The sequence below is a fragment of the Amphibalanus amphitrite genome, unplaced genomic scaffold (genome assembly GCF_019059575.1).
Source record: "Amphibalanus amphitrite isolate SeventyFive unplaced genomic scaffold, NRLGWU_Aamphi_draft 001526F_arrow, whole genome shotgun sequence".
NCBI classification, from domain to species: domain Eukaryota; kingdom Metazoa; phylum Arthropoda; class Thecostraca; order Balanomorpha; family Balanidae; genus Amphibalanus; species Amphibalanus amphitrite.
The window spans coordinates 122,586-140,801 of record NW_024883019.1 but is presented as its reverse complement, the minus strand read 5'-3'; the positions used below and the strand labels follow the sequence as shown (position 1 = coordinate 140,801).

At 46.5% G+C, this 18,216-nt stretch overlaps 1 protein-coding gene across 1 annotated transcript in view; it reads left to right on the top strand.

Moving 5' to 3' along the window:
- Positions 1-5,675: 5,675 nt before the first annotated feature.
- LOC122373633 (transcription factor p65-like) overlaps positions 5,676-18,216 on the top strand; it is a gene marked incomplete at its 3' end in the record, with an annotated part of 133,500 nt that continues 120,959 nt past the window's right edge. Inside the window, exon 1 of the mRNA XM_043351908.1 lies at positions 5,676-6,134. Coding sequence (XP_043207843.1) covers positions 5,992-6,134 — 143 coding nt within the window. The remainder of the gene's footprint in view (positions 6,135-18,216) is intronic.

The window sequence follows — 18,216 nt, the reverse complement described above, 5'->3', positions numbered from 1 at the left end:
ATATGTGATAGCCCCTACCGCCTTCTATCAACATACCAAATTTGAGATCGATACCTCTTTTTTTGGCCAAGTTATAGCGAAAAAACTGTTCAAAATTGATGACGTCAAATTTTCAAACTCAATTTTTAGCAATTCTAGACCTCGTAGCGCAAAACAAAGACCGCCATTAGACTCCCCGTGACGAGCTGCATCGAATCAATACCCATTTTATGCAAAAATATCAACTTTGAAATTTGACCTTTTTTGACCTGACCTTGACCTGACCTCCACCAGAAAGTGCCCTAAACCGTACCTGATGGTCTTATAACCAACACCATTGAGTTGGAAATGAAAACTGGCAATAAAACATGCATCGCATAACCTCAGTAAAGTTGGGCTCACCCAGCCAGCAATTTCACTCCGGGCCCAAGCAGGCTAAAGTGCGGCTTGCCCGAGATTTTAGTCGGGCTAAAGTCGGCTAGGGCTTGGGCTAAAGTCGGCGTATGACACAAAAACGCCGACTAAAGCCCATGCTCTGCCGGAGGTATGCCCGCTCTGCGAGCTCCGGACAACCGTAGTTAAGCCCTACTGTTTACGCCAGACCCCTTGAGACCCTAATTTTTCGCGATTACTTTTAAATGCGTGAAGGAATTTCAACCAAGCTCAGGACATGGCCGTTTCAAGACAGGCCGAAACTTTTACAATTTAGATATTTTATCGCCATTTCAATATTTCAGGCACTTGTCATTGACTCGTAATGTTAACTGTTTTTCCATCCTGGATAGAGGCTTTCTACGTCATATGACATTAGGCTCCGCCCACGACTGCGGCATTGACCCGTGGCCATCAGCGACCTCTGTACAAACGACACCCCTGCCATCTGTGAAGGACTATGAATTTCGCTGACGCTTCACGTGCTATGAGTCAATTGCAGCAGACGGTCAAGTAAATGTTAGGCTCTTGTTGACTCTTGTATATAGGACCAAGAGGACCATCACTCCTCAACCTACTACTCAGTCGTGCTTCGAACAAACGTTAACGATTCCTAACAAATACGATTTTCGATGTAGGGTATCTGTGTGAAATACGAGTGAGCCGTATGATGTGAAGCTCAGGCAATTAACTTATTATTGCGTTGTTCGATGGTTGTATAGCGATGTCAATGACAAATCGGCAGCTACTTGGTGACATCCGACATCCCATTATCGCATTATCTGCAACGCCATAGGCTTTAAATACAGGTGAATATTTCCTAACCTTATGTCAGTTATATGCCATCTGCCCGTCATATGCAGCTTATAAAAAAAAAAAAATATCAGCGAACATATCAGCATTGTAGAAGCAATGCGCATTGAGCATTTATGACTCCTTAGTCATCATGTCGCTCTCTGGGCACTGTCAGCCAAGACGCTACGCACAACTCCGCCGGCTTTCGGCACCGCTCGACCGTCGCCCTTCCCCGCTCCCCGCCACAGCGAGAGTGACCGCGCGCCGGCCCGAAACCGCCGCAGGCCAAGACCTCAGAGGCGGGGCTTAGCTGTGACGTCATAACGTATCACAGACTGACTGGTGATAGCCTCTACACACCGGATGAAAATCTTGCTCGAAATTTAACATTACGAGTCAATGACAAGTGCCTGAAATATTGAAATGGCGATAAAATATCTAAATTGTAAAAGTTTCGGCCTGTCTTGAAACGGCCATGTCCTGAGCTTGGTTGAAATTCCTTCACGCATTTAAAAGTAATCGCGAAAAATTAGGGTCTCAAGGGGTCTGGCGTTAACAGTAGTTGAGCGACCATTGGCGGTACCCCGATGTAAGCCCGACCAAAACGTGACTGGCTTAGAAATGCGCATGCGTGAACAGCCGATCAAACATTGCTAAACTCTGGCTTTACTGCAGTTAGCCAAAGGAGACAGCCAGCTTGATCAGCCCGCGCTCCGCCCAAGTTGAGCCTGCTTTGGATGCGCCGGCGGATGACGGGCTGAGCTGCAGCTGGCCACACTGGGGCATAGCTGCGGCATGCCCAAGCTCAGCCCAAGTAAAAAATGCATTGGTTTTTGTCTAAGTGGGAAAACCCAAGCTAAGCCCAAGCTGCCCGACGTTTGCCATAGTTTAGCCCAAGCGAATTGCTGGCTGGGCATGTGGTGACCCTTGGTGACCTTTGGTGACCTGACCTGTGACCTGACCTGGTATGACCAGTGACCTCTAATAGCAACATATGTACTAGACAACTGACGCCTTATCGCTGATTTTCGACAAAATGCGTTTTACATATAGCACTTTCCCTAGAAGCCCCGTGAACGGTGAAACATTTTATCTTTGACCTGACCTGTGACGTAATCGGTGACCCCGAGGTCAATGAAATTTGGTTTCCCTCGACAAATTTGACAGGGCTATCGAACGCCGTTTGAGTTTTCCGGATCCGTCCAGTAGTTTTGGAGATACGGGGGGGCAAAAAAGTGCCCCTCCCCCCCCCCACCGCGCGGAAGGTGGCTGGTAGGCCCACCGCCTGCCGGGTTAACCCGGCCGGGCCCGGGGATAATCCCAACCACTGCAGCCAGGGGGAAACTATTTCCCCCCCCTGGCTAAATCCGTAAATATAGGAGCTACGGAAAGAAAAACTGTACCAAACGAAAGATCTGTCTGTACGAGACGATTCCAAAGCACTTATTTTTTTTACCTCAGGTCAATTTTCAAGGTCAGATGTCAAGGTCAAATGCAAAAACCGGGAAATGTGTAGTGATCTCAAACTAAATGTTCCAGAGGACGGCAGAATGCATAAAACCGCCGAAATTGGGTGTCAAACGAAAAAAGAGGAGTTGAGGATTCCGAAAATGTGCTCAAAATCAAAGGTCAAGGTCAACCCAGTAAACATGCCGACGTCGGCCCGACGTCGGCCGACGTCGGGGTGACGTCGTCACCTCGGCATCGGCATGCCGACGTCGGCCCGACGTCGGACCAGCCTCGGCACGACGTCGGCTGGATGTCGGGTATGCCCGCATGTTCCGACGTCCAGCCGAGGTCCAGCCGACGTCGGGCCAACGTCGCACCGAGATCAACTGCCGAGGTCCAGCCGACGTCGGGCCGACGTCGGACCGACATCGGCCGCTGTTTTGACCGTTAAAATAATATAAAATGCATGTTTCATGTTTCATAAAGAGCTTCTGTATTCAAAATATCCTCAGGAAACTCAAATATTCCTCCACGCCGCAACCCCCTGATCCGGACTGGACGGGAAACTTTATCCCATTTGGGATTGCCCGTAAGCCGAGCTCGCCCGTAGCCGGGTGCGGTGAGTGCTTGGGGGCTGCTCGGCCTATCCTTTGGTCAGGCTCAGCCCCGGCAACTCACCAGGGCCGGGCCCAGTTCATATAGAAAGGCCAGTCGGCAAGTGTCACTTTGCCAAAGTGCCACTTATCAAAGGGACACTTTGGGAAACGTTGATGCAGGTGTGTAAGGGTGGCTATATGAATCCATTTGTGGAATGTGGGGTCGCCTTTTCCAATAAGTGTCACGTAACAGCAATGGGACTCTATATGAACTGGACCCAGGGTGCTCGCCAAGAAGACCAATGTCTCCATCCTATCATCCTTCCGGCTCTGAAATGGTCTTGTCAGACCGAAAGGGCATAACCCAACAAAACAAACAGAATTCGCCATCTTGCTGTGTGGTGTAGTGGTTAGCGCACTAACCTCGGGTTCAAATGACACGGGGTTCGAATCCCATCGCCGGCTGATGCTTTTGGCGCGTTGTCCCAATAAACATGCCGACGTCGGTCCAACGACAAACGATCTCGTCAACCTCGGCAGACGACCTCGGCCCGACGTCGGCTCGACGTCGGCTGGACTTCAGCTGGACGTCGGTACATGCGGGCGTACCCGACGTCCAGCCGATGTATGGCCGAGGTTGAACCGACTTCGGGCCGACGTCGGGCCGGGCCTCGGCAGTCGGCCCGACGTCGGGCCGACGTCGGCATGTTTACTGGGAATGTCATGCTCAAAATTTATCTCAAACTTTGCACTTTTTCGTATATCTTGTACACTAATTTCCAAAATGTTTTGAAATATTTGGAAGGATATCAGGCACCTATTTGTGGTTCACGTTACAATAAAAGGCTGCCACAAGGTCGAGGTCGGGCAAGAGTGTCCTTGCTAGAGACTATTTCATTTATTCAAGTAAGCCATATTAATTCTGCCATTTTTGCTATCCTGACGCTCTAAATGGATGCTTAGAGCAGAATGGCTGCCAGATTCGTAATCAGCGGCTAAAAATTCGCCATACAACACCTTCCATCGGTCAAGGTCAACTGAAGGTCACCCGACGTCATATGAGGTCAACATAGGTAAGACTTGACCTTTTCTAAACAAAATATTTGTCATTCGACGCGTCTTGACAAGACGAATGCGTAGGTACCACTGCCTTAGCTCTACGGCCATTTGTGTTGAAGTTATTTGCAAAAAAAACTAAAATTCCAGCTCGGGTTCGTTGACCTGACCTCTGACCTCAGGTCACCAAAATTATTTTTGTATTTTTACCCTAAGTCATATGCTTCACAACCGTGGTTGAAATTTGTCTCTAGCTCTAAAACTCTTATTTTGGCAGCTTTTTGAAATTCACGTCTGTTACGTCGAAATTAGCTGTGCAAAGATCTAGGAAAATGGACCCTGTGACGTCTTCAATGGGTCCGGGTCCAAATTTTTTACTTGAGATGTGAAATTGATGGGGAAAAGGTACTGAAAGTTTTGCGCCTCCCCAACGCAAAACGCTCAGGAGCTATGGCAAATATTCGTCGTGGGGGGGGGGGGTAAATTTTGTCCCCCCGGGCCCGCGCGGGCTAAGGAACACGAGACACATTTTCTTAGGGTGCCCATATTGCCCCACCTTCCCCTACATCCACCAAACTTTCTTCAACTATACCTTAGGTATTCGTTGAAAGCTATATCACGTTGCAAATTTATTACTTATCAGGTTTCGGAGATATCACACACAGCGTTTGGAATTGCGGGCAACTTAATGCCTCCCCTCCCCCTTCCCCAGCGGCTCGTGGGTAAGTGCTTAAACTACCTACAAAACTTTCAAATATGACCTTATATATTCGTTTGAAGCTATATGAAGTTTTTTGTTCTGCCTGATCAGGCTTCGGAGACATCACACACAACATAAGGGGAGCAGCTTCATGCCCCCCCCCCCCCTCGCCCCGCGGCTGGTGGGCTAGTTCTACACTCCTGGCTGTAAGGGATGGGCTCAATTGGGGAAGCCTCCTTCCCTCTACCTCACATATTTAGTCAGAACGATACATCATTCATGTGATATTGACCAAAACTCTTCCAAAATTGGTAGCGCGATACAATTCACGGCAAACCGGATGAGATCGATTTTTATATTCAACGTCGTCAATAACTTAATATCTTTACAATCAGTGCTGCTTTTGACGGATCCCATATTGATAGGCTAGTCGCGAGTCTTTCTTTGACAAACGACACCTCCATCGAGACAATGATCTGGTTTTAATCATTTTTACCTCACAATCACCGCCCAGCACGGATGGTCTGACTCACCGCTCCTTATTTACCGGCCGAGCGCAGAAGACCGGCCGACGGCTTTCCCGGGACTTTTTTTATTCGACGCGCGACACTAGCGCCACCTGTGCCGGCGTCCGACGGAGTTGGACGGAGGCCGTATCGCGGGCGGTCAGAGACCGTGTGCGGCCGGCGTCGGCGGAGTCTCGCCCGCCCGCCTTTGGAGGGGGCGCAGTGTTGGACGCAGTCGGCCGCGCTGAGGACGTGACTCTGCCCGGAGAGACAGGAAGACTCGGTCCGGGAGATCTCTGAGGACGCTGAGGACACTTCCCGGGGTGTTTTGAGGACATTGTCTGCAGGATTATCAGCACTGCTCGGAGGAGTCTCAGGACTCTCCAGAAAGCTCTGAGGACTACGTAACACTCCTTCCGGAGGACTCTTTTTGGAGGACTCGAGAGGAAACCCACCGAAGCATCTGTGAGGACTCGCTATGAATCCTCTGATGCACTCCGGCGTGATTCCGGGCTCGATTCCGGCGTCCGGATTCAACTATGTTCCGGACGGTTACGGGATGTTACACCAAAGTCAGGCGTCCGGGATGTTACACCAGACTCAGGCGTCGCCGCACAACGGGTAAGTTCCCCGAGATGGGAGTGAGAGAGTGTGGGGAGTGAGTGGAGTTTGAGTGAGAGTTTATGATGGGGTTTGGGGTGTTGAGTTTCAGTAGGTCTCAGTAGTTGATAAGGTTTCTATTATTGTTTGTGCTTGCGGGGTTTGAGTTTTAACGTCTTGATTGTAAGGTATATTTGTTAGTAGTTTCGTTCAAGTGTTTGGTGCGAGTCTTTGTGTTGAGTGTCAAAGTGGTTTTGGTCTAGCTTATCAGTCACTACACTTTACATAATAAGTTTACCTATGTTTTGGGTGTTCACTGTTCATAGCAGGACGAGTGTTCTTAGCTGGTTGTTGTGTTTTCATTTATATTGTTCTGTATTTCATTAAGTGCGTCCATGAAGAATGTTTAGAGCGATAGTACATACATTTTCTCGGAGATGGACGGAACTATTCGCATTTATTGCATTGTTTTATGTAGGTATTTGTATACAAGACATCCCGCTCTGCTGCGTCGATCATATGTGCCGTGCGGGTTTAGGACATTTGGTGCTCCGCGGGCTCCACTGTGCCGCGATGTGGGCTGTGCCGTGCCACAGAGTCACGATGTGAAGCTGATGACGACCAGGACCCACCCGGAAAACCTCGCTGACTTAATGCAGCGCGGTAAATGCAACAAAGTGGCCCGACTTTAAATCACCGACATGCAAAGGAATTTACCACGGCTCGTGCAGCGAGTCCCGGTATTGCCGCTCACCACAGGGGTCTGAGTACACGGCACGACCCCTACGGCCCGCAGAGACCTGTGAACAGGAAGCAAACACGGCTATTGACTAACCGTAGCTATGGTGAAGACTATGGTGGCGCCACCTATAATAGGCGTGAATGATAGTGCTGCCACCTATAGTTAGTGTGCCATTGCTAATGTGTCGGCCATACTTGATCTGCAGCGATAAGACCATTGCGGGATGACAGCTCGCTGAAGAAGCTACGTCGATACAAGCGCTGTTCAAATCATCAACAGCTACAGGAGATATCTTGAGCATGTAGATATATTGGTGACAGGTATGTAGAAAAGAGCCAGTAGCCTACGAATGTATTCAAGAAACAATTAGATATAAATAAGCGAACCGGTTTCGTCTATCAAAGACTTCTTCGGGCCTTTTTAAAAAAGTGCTTTTTTAAAGCGCTGCGTAAGCGCCTTAAAAATTTTGATGGGGGTATGCACTTATATAAAAATCAAAACGTTAAAATTGACCTTTTCAATACATGATGATGATGATGACCGTGTGAGGTCAGCGCCGGAGAGAGGACCGCTCTCTATTGCGCAGTCGGACGGTGCCACATGGCTTGCCCATGAGTCCCCCCTCCCCCCTGACTCTATCAACAGCTTCCTGAGCCTCCCAGCCGCAAAGACACGACTTATCGGGACACTTCGGCCTGGTTTGTGAAACTTATGCTCGGGTTTAAATGTGCATTATGCAGGTAGTCCGCGTCAAAAAATACGGGACTTTTGGTTTAAATATTTTATAACTATATCACACCTTGCACAATGCACATTCAAACAAGTGACCTTAATGTTTCACCAATGCTTGGCCCGATGCACCCTTATTGTACCATCCATGTACCGTCCCAAAAGGATATTTCACGATGGAACATTAGGTGACACCTAATTAAATTTGAAAGCAAAGTAGCAAAACGATCAATATTCTATTCGAAAGGTTTTAACCCTATTAGCTAACAATTACATAAGTTTAGGAGGTATTAAAGGGATGAACCGGATCAATTAGATGTCCAGTATTCCATTGTGTAAAGAGCTACTCTAATACCCAACCACCAGCACCGCCCCTCCCCGTGTTATACACCTGCCCACCAATATTTGTTCATATGCTCACACTACGCCGTCTATAACGCCTCCATGTTATAAGGCTTCCCACCAATACTGGCCCCATATACCCCCCTTCCCCAGTATGCCGTCTGTCCCCATTATACCGTCTGCGACGCCCACAAGTTATAAAGCTGCCCATCAACGCTGACCCAATATACCCACATTACGCCGCTGCTACGGTCACCTAACGTTATAAAGCTTCCTACCAACGCTGGCCCAATATGCCCACATTATGCTGCTGCTAAGGTCAGCTAACGTTATAAAGCTGCCCACCAACGTTGGCCCGCTATGCCCACATTACGCCGCTACTAAGGTCACCTAACTTTACCTCCCAACCAATGCTGACCCAATATACCCACATTACGCCGCTACTAAGGTCACCTAACTTTACCTCCCCACCAGCGCTGGCCCGCTATGCTTACATTATGCCGCTGCTATGGTCATCTAATAACTTTACCTCCCAACCAGCGCTGGCCCGCTATGCCCACATTATGCCACTGCTAAGGTCACCTTGCATACCGCGATGCCCGGAAAACCCCGTTCGTGCAGTCCTCCCCCCCCTCCCCCCACTCCGGTCGGACGGGTGCCCCTGATTTGGTCAGAGTCTCTGGGAATTCCGGGCCACTATCAAACTGTATCACTGCTGCCCGGCTGGGGCCCGCCGACCATAAACAACGCGACCCGGCCCAGTGACCGAGGGTGGCAGTGTGGTGAGCGGGCCATTCGCGGCACGGTATGAGCGATCCCTTTTGGTATGTTGGCTTTTCGCACACCCGTTGTGGAATTAAAAACAATACAAACACAGACAAACACACATACCTACATGAATAAACCTAGATATATTTGGTAAGTGCATTTGATGAGCAAGTAGTATTGCGGATACTGTTCATATTCGCGTTACATGAAATTGCTTATTCACAATATGCGTGTATTGATTGCTCTCAACACACATGAAGAAACCTATAAAAATAAAACATAAAATGTTTTACTTTTGTGCGTAACTTGTAGCGTCCTTTTCATGAGTGGTATATAAAAAAGTCTGACGAAAAGTATAAACTGCTTTCTCTGCTCGGTATAAACTATGCATCTCTAACTACTTCTACTTGTGTATTACGGCACTGCTGCTTGTAATGTTTGTTGTACCTGAGATGACATTGTTAATGGTTATTATCAAATGACATTTGCTAGTCAGCACTAGCAATGACATTATCAATGACCATTAGCAATGACATCTAAATTGTCAATGATATTGTCGATGGCATTGACAAGAGCAGATGAAATGCGTGTCACAGACAGATTACAATGCCGAGCGAATAGAAAAAGCCGTTTCTTATATAAATTTACCTGCACTCATATAGCCTCGGTACTTGTCAATAGCATTACCAATGACGGTTTCGATGCCGGCCACGGTAGCGCCGCGATCGTTGTTTTCGATCATTCCACGTGGTTCAATGCGCCGGTATCTAATCAGTCGGTTAACCCTCGCCGGCACGGGGGGGTTGATGCAACCCCCCCTAAGGTTTTTCGCAAATAGCTCGCGTAAAAAGCGGCCGATCGCGACGAAACTTTCAGTACCCTCGCATTGATCAATTTTACACCTACCCTGAAAATTTCATGACCCTGACCCCAATGACCTTTGACCCGTGACCTCTTTTATGTGACCATGTTTGGCCGAAATCGCGGTTCGGCGCATGTCGGCTCGCATTAACCGCGCGTTTGCAAGCTTTTCGTGGTTTCAAACGTTCAAACATGTGATTTGATGTTGCTCCCATGCATTAGGGTGGGTGTCAAAGTCACCTGAAGGTCAGGTCAGGTCATTGACCTTTGGTGACCTCGGGTGACCTCGGTTCACTTTTTCGAGTTTTACATGTTTCTAGGCTAGTTTTTGGAGCTGAATTCGAATTTAGCAACCATTTGAACATTTACGAAGTAGTTTTGGTGCCTTCGTAACATGTTACGAAGCTGTCCGAGGCGGTTGACACGTATTACGAATACCCGTCACAACCCCTACCGGTTGACCTGACCTGACCCGACCTGGTCTAAATGCTTAAAGAATCAAAACTAGATCAAAACTAAGATCAAAACTAACACGAACACTAACACTAAGACCAAACCTTAAAGATCAAAACTAACACGATATTCGTGATCAGCACTCCGGAAAACCACATAGCAGCCACACTTTACGACTTTCTAACAGGTCCCGATTTTCCCGGTTTTAGGGTCATTGACCTGACCTGGAAGGTCACCCGATGACCTAGGACCTTAAAATTGGGTATCATCGGCTTCCTCTTGTGACGGGCAACACGCTCGTTTTTTCCGCAAAGCTCTAGCTCGATCAGGGGCCAAACGCGAGGAGGGGGTTGTACCCCCCCCCCCCCCTGTGCCGTCGAAGGACTCAAAATGGCCTGTGCCGGCGAGGGTTAACGGCTGTTGTTCACTTGTTTAGTTTACTCCATTATAGACATCTGCATACCATCATAGACATCATAAACCATATGTCTTGGTATTCAGAAGTCTATGGTTCCATCAATACCATAGGTCTTGGTATTCAGAAGTATATGGTTCCATCATGTATGCAGTCATGTCTACCGGTCCATTGTCAATGGCTTGGAGTTGTAACTCTGGTCCAGGACTCGCACTGCTAACTCTGATCCAGGGTTCGGACTGCTAACTCTGATCCAGGACTCGCACTGCTAACTCTGGTCCAGGACTCGCACTGCTAACTCTGATCCAGGGTTCGGACTGCTAACTCTGATCCAGGACTCGCACTGCTAACTCTGATCCAGGGTTTCGGCTTTTAGATGCGATTTCTATTTTCACTCTTACCTTTTCCCTAACACTGACTGCTGGCTTCGGCTAATAGCCCTGCTTTCAGCTCCTTGCTTATGACTTTGGTTCATGGTCTCGGCTTTTGTTTTTAAGTCCCAAATTGAAGATTCTATTAGTTCTAGCCAGGGCTGCGGAGTCGATGGATTTTAGGGTGACTTCGACTCCGACTCCGGCTTAAAAATCGATTCTGACTCCGACTCCAACTCCGACTCCGACTCCGACTCCGCAGCCCTGGTTCTAGCTTTTATGATTGACGTTGGTGTGAGAGTCCTTTCAAATGAACTCTGTTGATGTTTTCCAATGAGTGATGACTCGAATGTCTCATCATTTGAGACATTTGGTGCGATACCAGTGCATTACCTGTTATTTGATCGAACATTCCCAGCTTTTTTGACGTCCGGTGGCCGACATAAAGCTGCATTCCGTTACTAGCCATACAATTTGCGATTATAATCATCCATGCAAGTTAAGATTGCGATCGATCTCATATATCGTACACTGACCATTTGGGTTACGATATGATCTATGATCTAGGATACGATGAAGCGATTTCTAGTTCCACGCTAGCACAAATAGCACTGATTTTTTCATATCAGACGGCAATGGCGCCGCGGTGAGTGATAGGCGACATCGCTAAAGGAAACAGAGCTACATCATATTTCATACAGGAAAAAGAAGACGTAACCACACCTTGGCTACAACTCAACTTCACCGAGTGATGCATCGTTTGATATTGGCAGCATCTCGTGTGTGTTTCTGAATGGCATCACTCGCCCGCTGAGTACCCAGTGACGTCATAAACCACTGGTGTCTGTCCCAGTGACGTCATTCAGTGGCGTAAGACGCCAGTGATGCGGTATATCGCGCTCGGTGGATGGCAGTAAGCATATGCTGTATTAGACATAGCCTTAGTGAAACTGTTACCTTGCCATGCGGATTCTCCTTGCTCAGCTATGACGATACTAATGAGTATTATCAGTCATTGAATTATAGATACTGGGTGAAATTGGAAAAAAAAAACAACAACTTAAAATTGACCTTCACCACAAAGTTGTGTGTTCGTTCTGGAAAAGATCCATTTTAAGATTGAAATTCTTCAGAAACAACTGTCATGTAATTACACCGCGCCTTTCTATGTGGTCTTACCACAGACATCACAAATACCCAGCGTAAGCATTTTGTATCGTAATTTAAACATTTCCATTCGCAAATCGCATCGCTTTCGCACGCCAAGGCGTATTTCGATATAATAAACCACTATATATGTATTGTTTCCAGCTATCTATGGGCGGTAATGGAAAATATAAAATGTAAGGCCTCTATCACTAGATATTCAGGAGCAGTAGAGTATGAAAGTATTGCTGGCTGTTTTTTTCAGCCAGCCCCTACCGAGACGGATTTCATTCCAACGTCGCCACTGGATAAACGGACGGCTCAAACGGCGCACGTCATTGGTTTGGTGGATCTACCCACTAGCAGGATCAACACATTCTGAACACGATGACCCAGCTGGGATACCCCGCTGCGTCGTGTTCAATCCACTAATAGTGCAGCGGTGATGTGGACACTGTTGGCTGGTGTGATATCAACTGTCAACAAACCACTGTCCACAAACCACGGTCAACAAACCACGGTCACGCCTCTAGTCGGCGGCCGATTTCATAAAGCGTAGTTCGTATTTGACGTCAAAGGGTTATTCTACGCCCTACGGAATTGTACCCTCCAGAAGTGGTTAGTTGGTCCGAGGGCATGATGTGCGACACTTGCTTACTTTTGTTTGTTTTGGATTGTACTTAACTACAGCCACTACTTGAATAATAGTTAAATACACTATCCATAATGCATATGCATTATACAATGACAATATGCATATGATTACCTACGTCCGCGATTGTTTTATGAAACCGTTTGGGCGTAGAATGCAATCGAATGCGTGAAAAACTACGTCAGTCGTAAGTTACGCCCTTTTATAAAATCGGCTTCTGGTGTCTAATACAGCGTTGTCAGTGGTTAGACCCCATTGAAGGGCGTGGTGTATTGTTGCCAGCTAGCTATGGGCGGTAATAGAAAAAAGGCGCATTGTAAAGCCACACTTCCGCGTCACCACGTGTCGAGGCTGCTAAATGGACCTGTGACGTCACTGGTCTGAGTTTAATGGCCCAGTGACGTCACCAGCTATAGGTCCGGGTGCTATACTCGGAATGTTTTGAGGTTGGAGATTTTTAAGGAAGGATTTGGTGATTTTTAAGGAAGCATTTGGGGATGTATAAGGAAGGATTTGGGGATGTATAAGGAAGGATTAGCCGCGCACGGACAGGTTGGTAGCAGCATAAATACGGGCACGGCTCACTGATATATGATGCATAACCGATCAATTTGGCCGATTGTGCCCCTCATATTTTTATTTTTTAAAGTTAGGTTTTACTTTCATTCTATAGAAAAGTGAAAACAAATGTTGAAAACTTATACTTTCCTGAATATTGTGGGATATTGTAAAAAAGGGAAGCAAGCTGGTCGGTTGTGATGGAAATGAATACCGGGTGGCCCAGAAAAAACGTTCCCAAGTTTAAATTAATATTTCTCAGAAAGTGATAAAGATACAACATTGAAACTTCCAATAGTCAATGCGACATATATTTTCAGTAAATGGTATGCTTTTTATGTTATTCGGTCAATTACTTTTTAAACGGTTCTTGTTTCTAGCATGCCATGTAAAAATCACTTTTTTGCTCTGATGTTTACCAAAAATGTGAGTGAACGGGCCACTTCCATCTCGGCACCACGGCCTACAGCCATGACTGCTACTGGCAACTAGTCTCATTGGTGGTTCAGGCCTCAGGGTGACACATTCCCTCTAGCTTTTTTCCTTATTCGGTCGATTTACTATTTGATCTTCTTGAAGGGAGGGCAATCAGCAGTAGCCCATGCACCGTGCCACTCCTTCGCCTCGAAACAGGACTTGTGTTGAAACGAATGGCATCCATTAACACAACTTTGGCTTAGTATTTGAATATTTGGCACATAAGTGTGACAAAAAGATATAAAATAGCAACACACGTGCTGGTATCATTCAAGCCGTTCAATTTTTTCTAAACTGGTACGTCTAAGCCAATCATTACTTCCGTTTAACAACGGCAAAAAAAGCAAAAACGTCTTACTTGATTCAATATAAGATTGCTGGCTTAAAAATGATGGTACAGTGTTATAATTTGGCATACCAATGCGCAAAGAAGTGACGCAAACTTGATGAAAATTTTGGCTCGTTATTTGCACTCGAATTTGAGATATAGGCCTCCAAAGTTCGGAACGTTTTTTTTTGGGCCACCCGGTATATATGTAAAAAAGACAGTGTGGTTCTAGTTTTTGTTTGATTGGCTCATTCATGGCATAGAAATGACGATCTCAGTGGTATTTACTATCGCTGTCGAGTATCGATAGTAATGCCCTGTAATATTGTGGTGGATAATTTTGCAACAACAGTGAGTTGCTGGGACAAACAAATGATACTTAAAAATGCATCTTTATTTCGTGGTATTTTCAGTGGCATTGAACAACCGATAAACATAAATATCATATTCTTACACAGTCCATTAGCCTGTGTGGGTTCGCCTATTACCTCTGTCTATCCTACTTACCACCGCGATGGTTGTCTTTAGATCAACTCAGTTTGACATGCAGTGCGGATACTTCTTGAGAATTGAATTACACTCAAAGCACTCCAGCTCCTTTTCAGAGAGTTCCTAACGCAATTACCACCCGGAAATATTGCCATCCTGAGTACAAATGACATGACCCATGGAATATCAAGTCTCGGTATTTTTCCATGTCAGGTGGGACGCCCGGTTTATGTTATGTCTATCTTATCTATAGCCGTTTTCACGACGGGCTATCCGGCGAGTGCACGTAATTTGACCAAATCTGCACCTAATCTGCACCAAATGTGCACCAAATGTGTACCAGATGACCGTCGTGAAAACGGCTTATACACTGCTAGGCTATATTGTTATCCGGTATCAAAGCGATGGAGTCTCCTGCAAGGAGTAGGTGTTCGCAACTTCGCTGCTAGGACTAATGATCAGTGGCTGCTATTTGGTCGTAGGACAAATGAATGGGTGGCTTTTGCTAGCCGGAGCTAGGACAAATTTGGCGGTTTTACAAATGCTTATTAGATAAGGAGCCTTCGGGGAACTTGTCTCCTCCGCGATGTTGAAAATTGTTTGCTTTGCTGTTTCCTATTTTGCTTGGTTAGAAAACATATCAGTAAACAAGCACCGTTAGATAAACTTTGTTTTAAATTCCAAGGCGCAGCTGATTGAGCGAAGGCTAAAAAGCTTTCATGACTGAGGAATTTAGAGATTTGCTCCTGTCAGCGTCGAGTATTCTCGAAAACGAATGTCTTCACGGTTCAGTCAATGTGTTGTTGTTTGATCTGCATAGTAACGATACCTTATTGAATGCGACCTGCCTATTGATAACTTTTTGGAACTCTTGGGGCATTTTGCGTTCGACTAATTTAGCGACTAACTCAGCTGATGATGTTCATGCTGCTGTTATGTATCTTTAGCCTTGCAATTTTGAGGGTTCTGCTCACGATTATCCTAAGGCATTGAACTAATGAGTAGAATGTAAATCTGGCAGTAAGTAATTGCACACAAAAAATGGTGACGAAATGATATCTGGTCAAAGCCCGCTGTTGCTGTAAAAAAGATCGCAATTAAATCCATTATTTTCTAGCATTGATGACAGAGCGTGGCTTTAATTTCATTTTGAAGGGTAGGCCGCGTCATCGGAGCCTGATACCATTGGAATAATAATATAGTAGTTGCAGATATTAGGTGTCATTTACAGTTCAGCAGTGATATCCGTCGACTGATCCGACCGGAAAATGCTATAAGCGGTCACAATTCCGTGTAATGGGTAACCAGATCGGGTGTATCTGTATTTCAATCGCCATATGGATGAAGTGAATTGTCCCTAAAACTTTTACCGCATTTTTTAACGTTTTTTTCAGCTCCCAACACCGAGTTTGTATAAATTAACGCAACTCTATAAAAAACTAGTAAATTTAGGTATCGCCAATGATGATAATGCGTATAAATATACGTTTAAGTCTAGTGACGCCAAGTAGAGATATTTGGAAAATCCATTACCAACCAGCTACCAACCAAAAATGGACTATAATACTGAAATTCACCGTTCCATGCTTCTATCCTCAGGATACGGAAATCCTTCTCCTCCACGCCGCAACCCCCCTCCGGGCTGGACAGGCAACTTTATCTCATGCGGGCTGCTCCCTTGGAGCGGCACCGCTGCTCCCGAGGGAGCGCACCCCGTAGCCGGGTGCAGTGAGTACCTTGGGGCTGGCCGGCCTGTCCTTCGGGATGGGCTCAGCCCCGGTGACTCACTAGGGTGCCTGCCCAGACCAATGTCTCCCCCTAATTCCTATCATCCTTCCGGCTCTGAAATGGTCTATTTGGACCGAAAGGGCCTAACCCCCCCCCCCCCCAAAAAAAAAAACTGAAATCGAACCAACTTTGGAAATGCATATAGTTACCAGCTTTTTACCAACTTTTTATTTCCAACTTTTGACGAAGTTCAGAGCATCTAATACATACATCACTGAGGTTTCATAAAGCCAACATAATACCAACAACACTGGGGCTGCAATAGCAGTTACTAATTTCGTAACCGATATTACGAAGTTGGTATCGGTTAATTATCCGACATTTGTAAACCTTAAAGTTAGTATCCTGTTGAGTATTGACATCTTCAATATGTATTGTATCTCTTGAAAGTATAGCGTCTCGAAAGTATCGCTATCTCTCCCTGGTTTCAGCGCCTCTGGCTTTAGGGGGCTGTCAGCCTGGCCGACCTGTGCCGTTTTCACAATTTCACGGGTCAGCCAGCCGGCCAACCCTCAAAAGCCAAGGGTTGTCAAACCAGGGAGCGACGGCGATAATTTCTAGCGCGATGCTTTTGAGAGACTTTTTTAATCACTCACCCGCGTTGCAACTGCTTCATTGAAATGTTTTTCCACCAATATACCACGTTAAATTTCTTTTTTCACTTCGTATGACACTGACCTTGACCATGGAACTGTGGGATGGTTTCCCTGGCGTCACACGTTCCCCGCTCAATGCTCATGTTTCCCGCTCATGTTACCCCAGTCGTGTTTCCCCTGTTGTGTTTCAGTTGTGTTTTCATGGTTCGTAGCACACTACCCGGCAACCAGCATGTTTCTGAAGGATGGATGCCTAGTGCCTACTGTTCATCTTTGGCTGTACCATCGTAGCCAATTGGCCTAAAATATTATTTACCCTGGTGTCAATGACTGGTAGTTTGGATACTGTGATTACATTATTCTGTCGTCTGTCTGCTGCCTGTTCTCGGAGCGGTCAGACCGAGAGACTGCCAGACTCCGACCAACAGACTGCCATACTCTAACTAACAAGCTGTCAAGTGTCAAACTAGACCGACAGACTGTTAGACTCTTACCGACATACTGCCAAACTCGGACCAACAGACTGTCAGACTAGGACCGACGGCCTGTCAGACTAGGAGCGACAGACTGTCAGACTAGGACCGACAGACTGTCATACTCGGACCGACAGACTGTCAGACTAGACCGACAGACTGCCAGACTCGGACCAATAGACTGGCATATTCGGACAGACAGACTGCCATATATCGGACCGACAGACTGCCAGACTCTGACTGACAGACTGTCAAGTGTCAGACTAGACCGACAGACTGCCACACTCGGACCGACAGACCACCATACTCGGACCGACAGACTGCCATATATCGGACCGACAGACTGCCAGACTCTGACTGACAGACTGTCAAGTGTCAGACTAGACCGACAGACTGTTAGACTCTTACCGACATACTGCCACATTCGGACCGACAGACTGTCCAGACTAGACCGACAGACTGCTAGGCGATAATGGCTGAAGTCAGTACGGAAAACTTGGGTTGGTGTGACAATTATAACTCCCTTTTCGCCAGCAAATCACCAGCGATGTTGCACAGTAGAATTTTAATTGGCGGTGTAAACTAGAAACACCTTCATTTACACAGGAAACTCCACACGTGGTTGTAAAGCGATTCACAGTCGTATCGCTCTGAAACCAATTGGCGTTCTTTGTCAGATTAAAGACGATATTTTCACGGTAATAAGGAACAGGAAAACATTTAGCCACAATGGCGATCAGCACAGGCGGGGGCAAAACTTGGCATCTTTTCACTCTCTGTAAATCGGATTTGCTGTGATGTTTGATGGGCTGTCAGGTGGACTTGTATATTGATTTTTGGTTCATTCTTGGTGGCTAGTTAAAAATAAGCATGATTCTATAAATATATTTTTATGGCTACGTAACACGAAGTTTC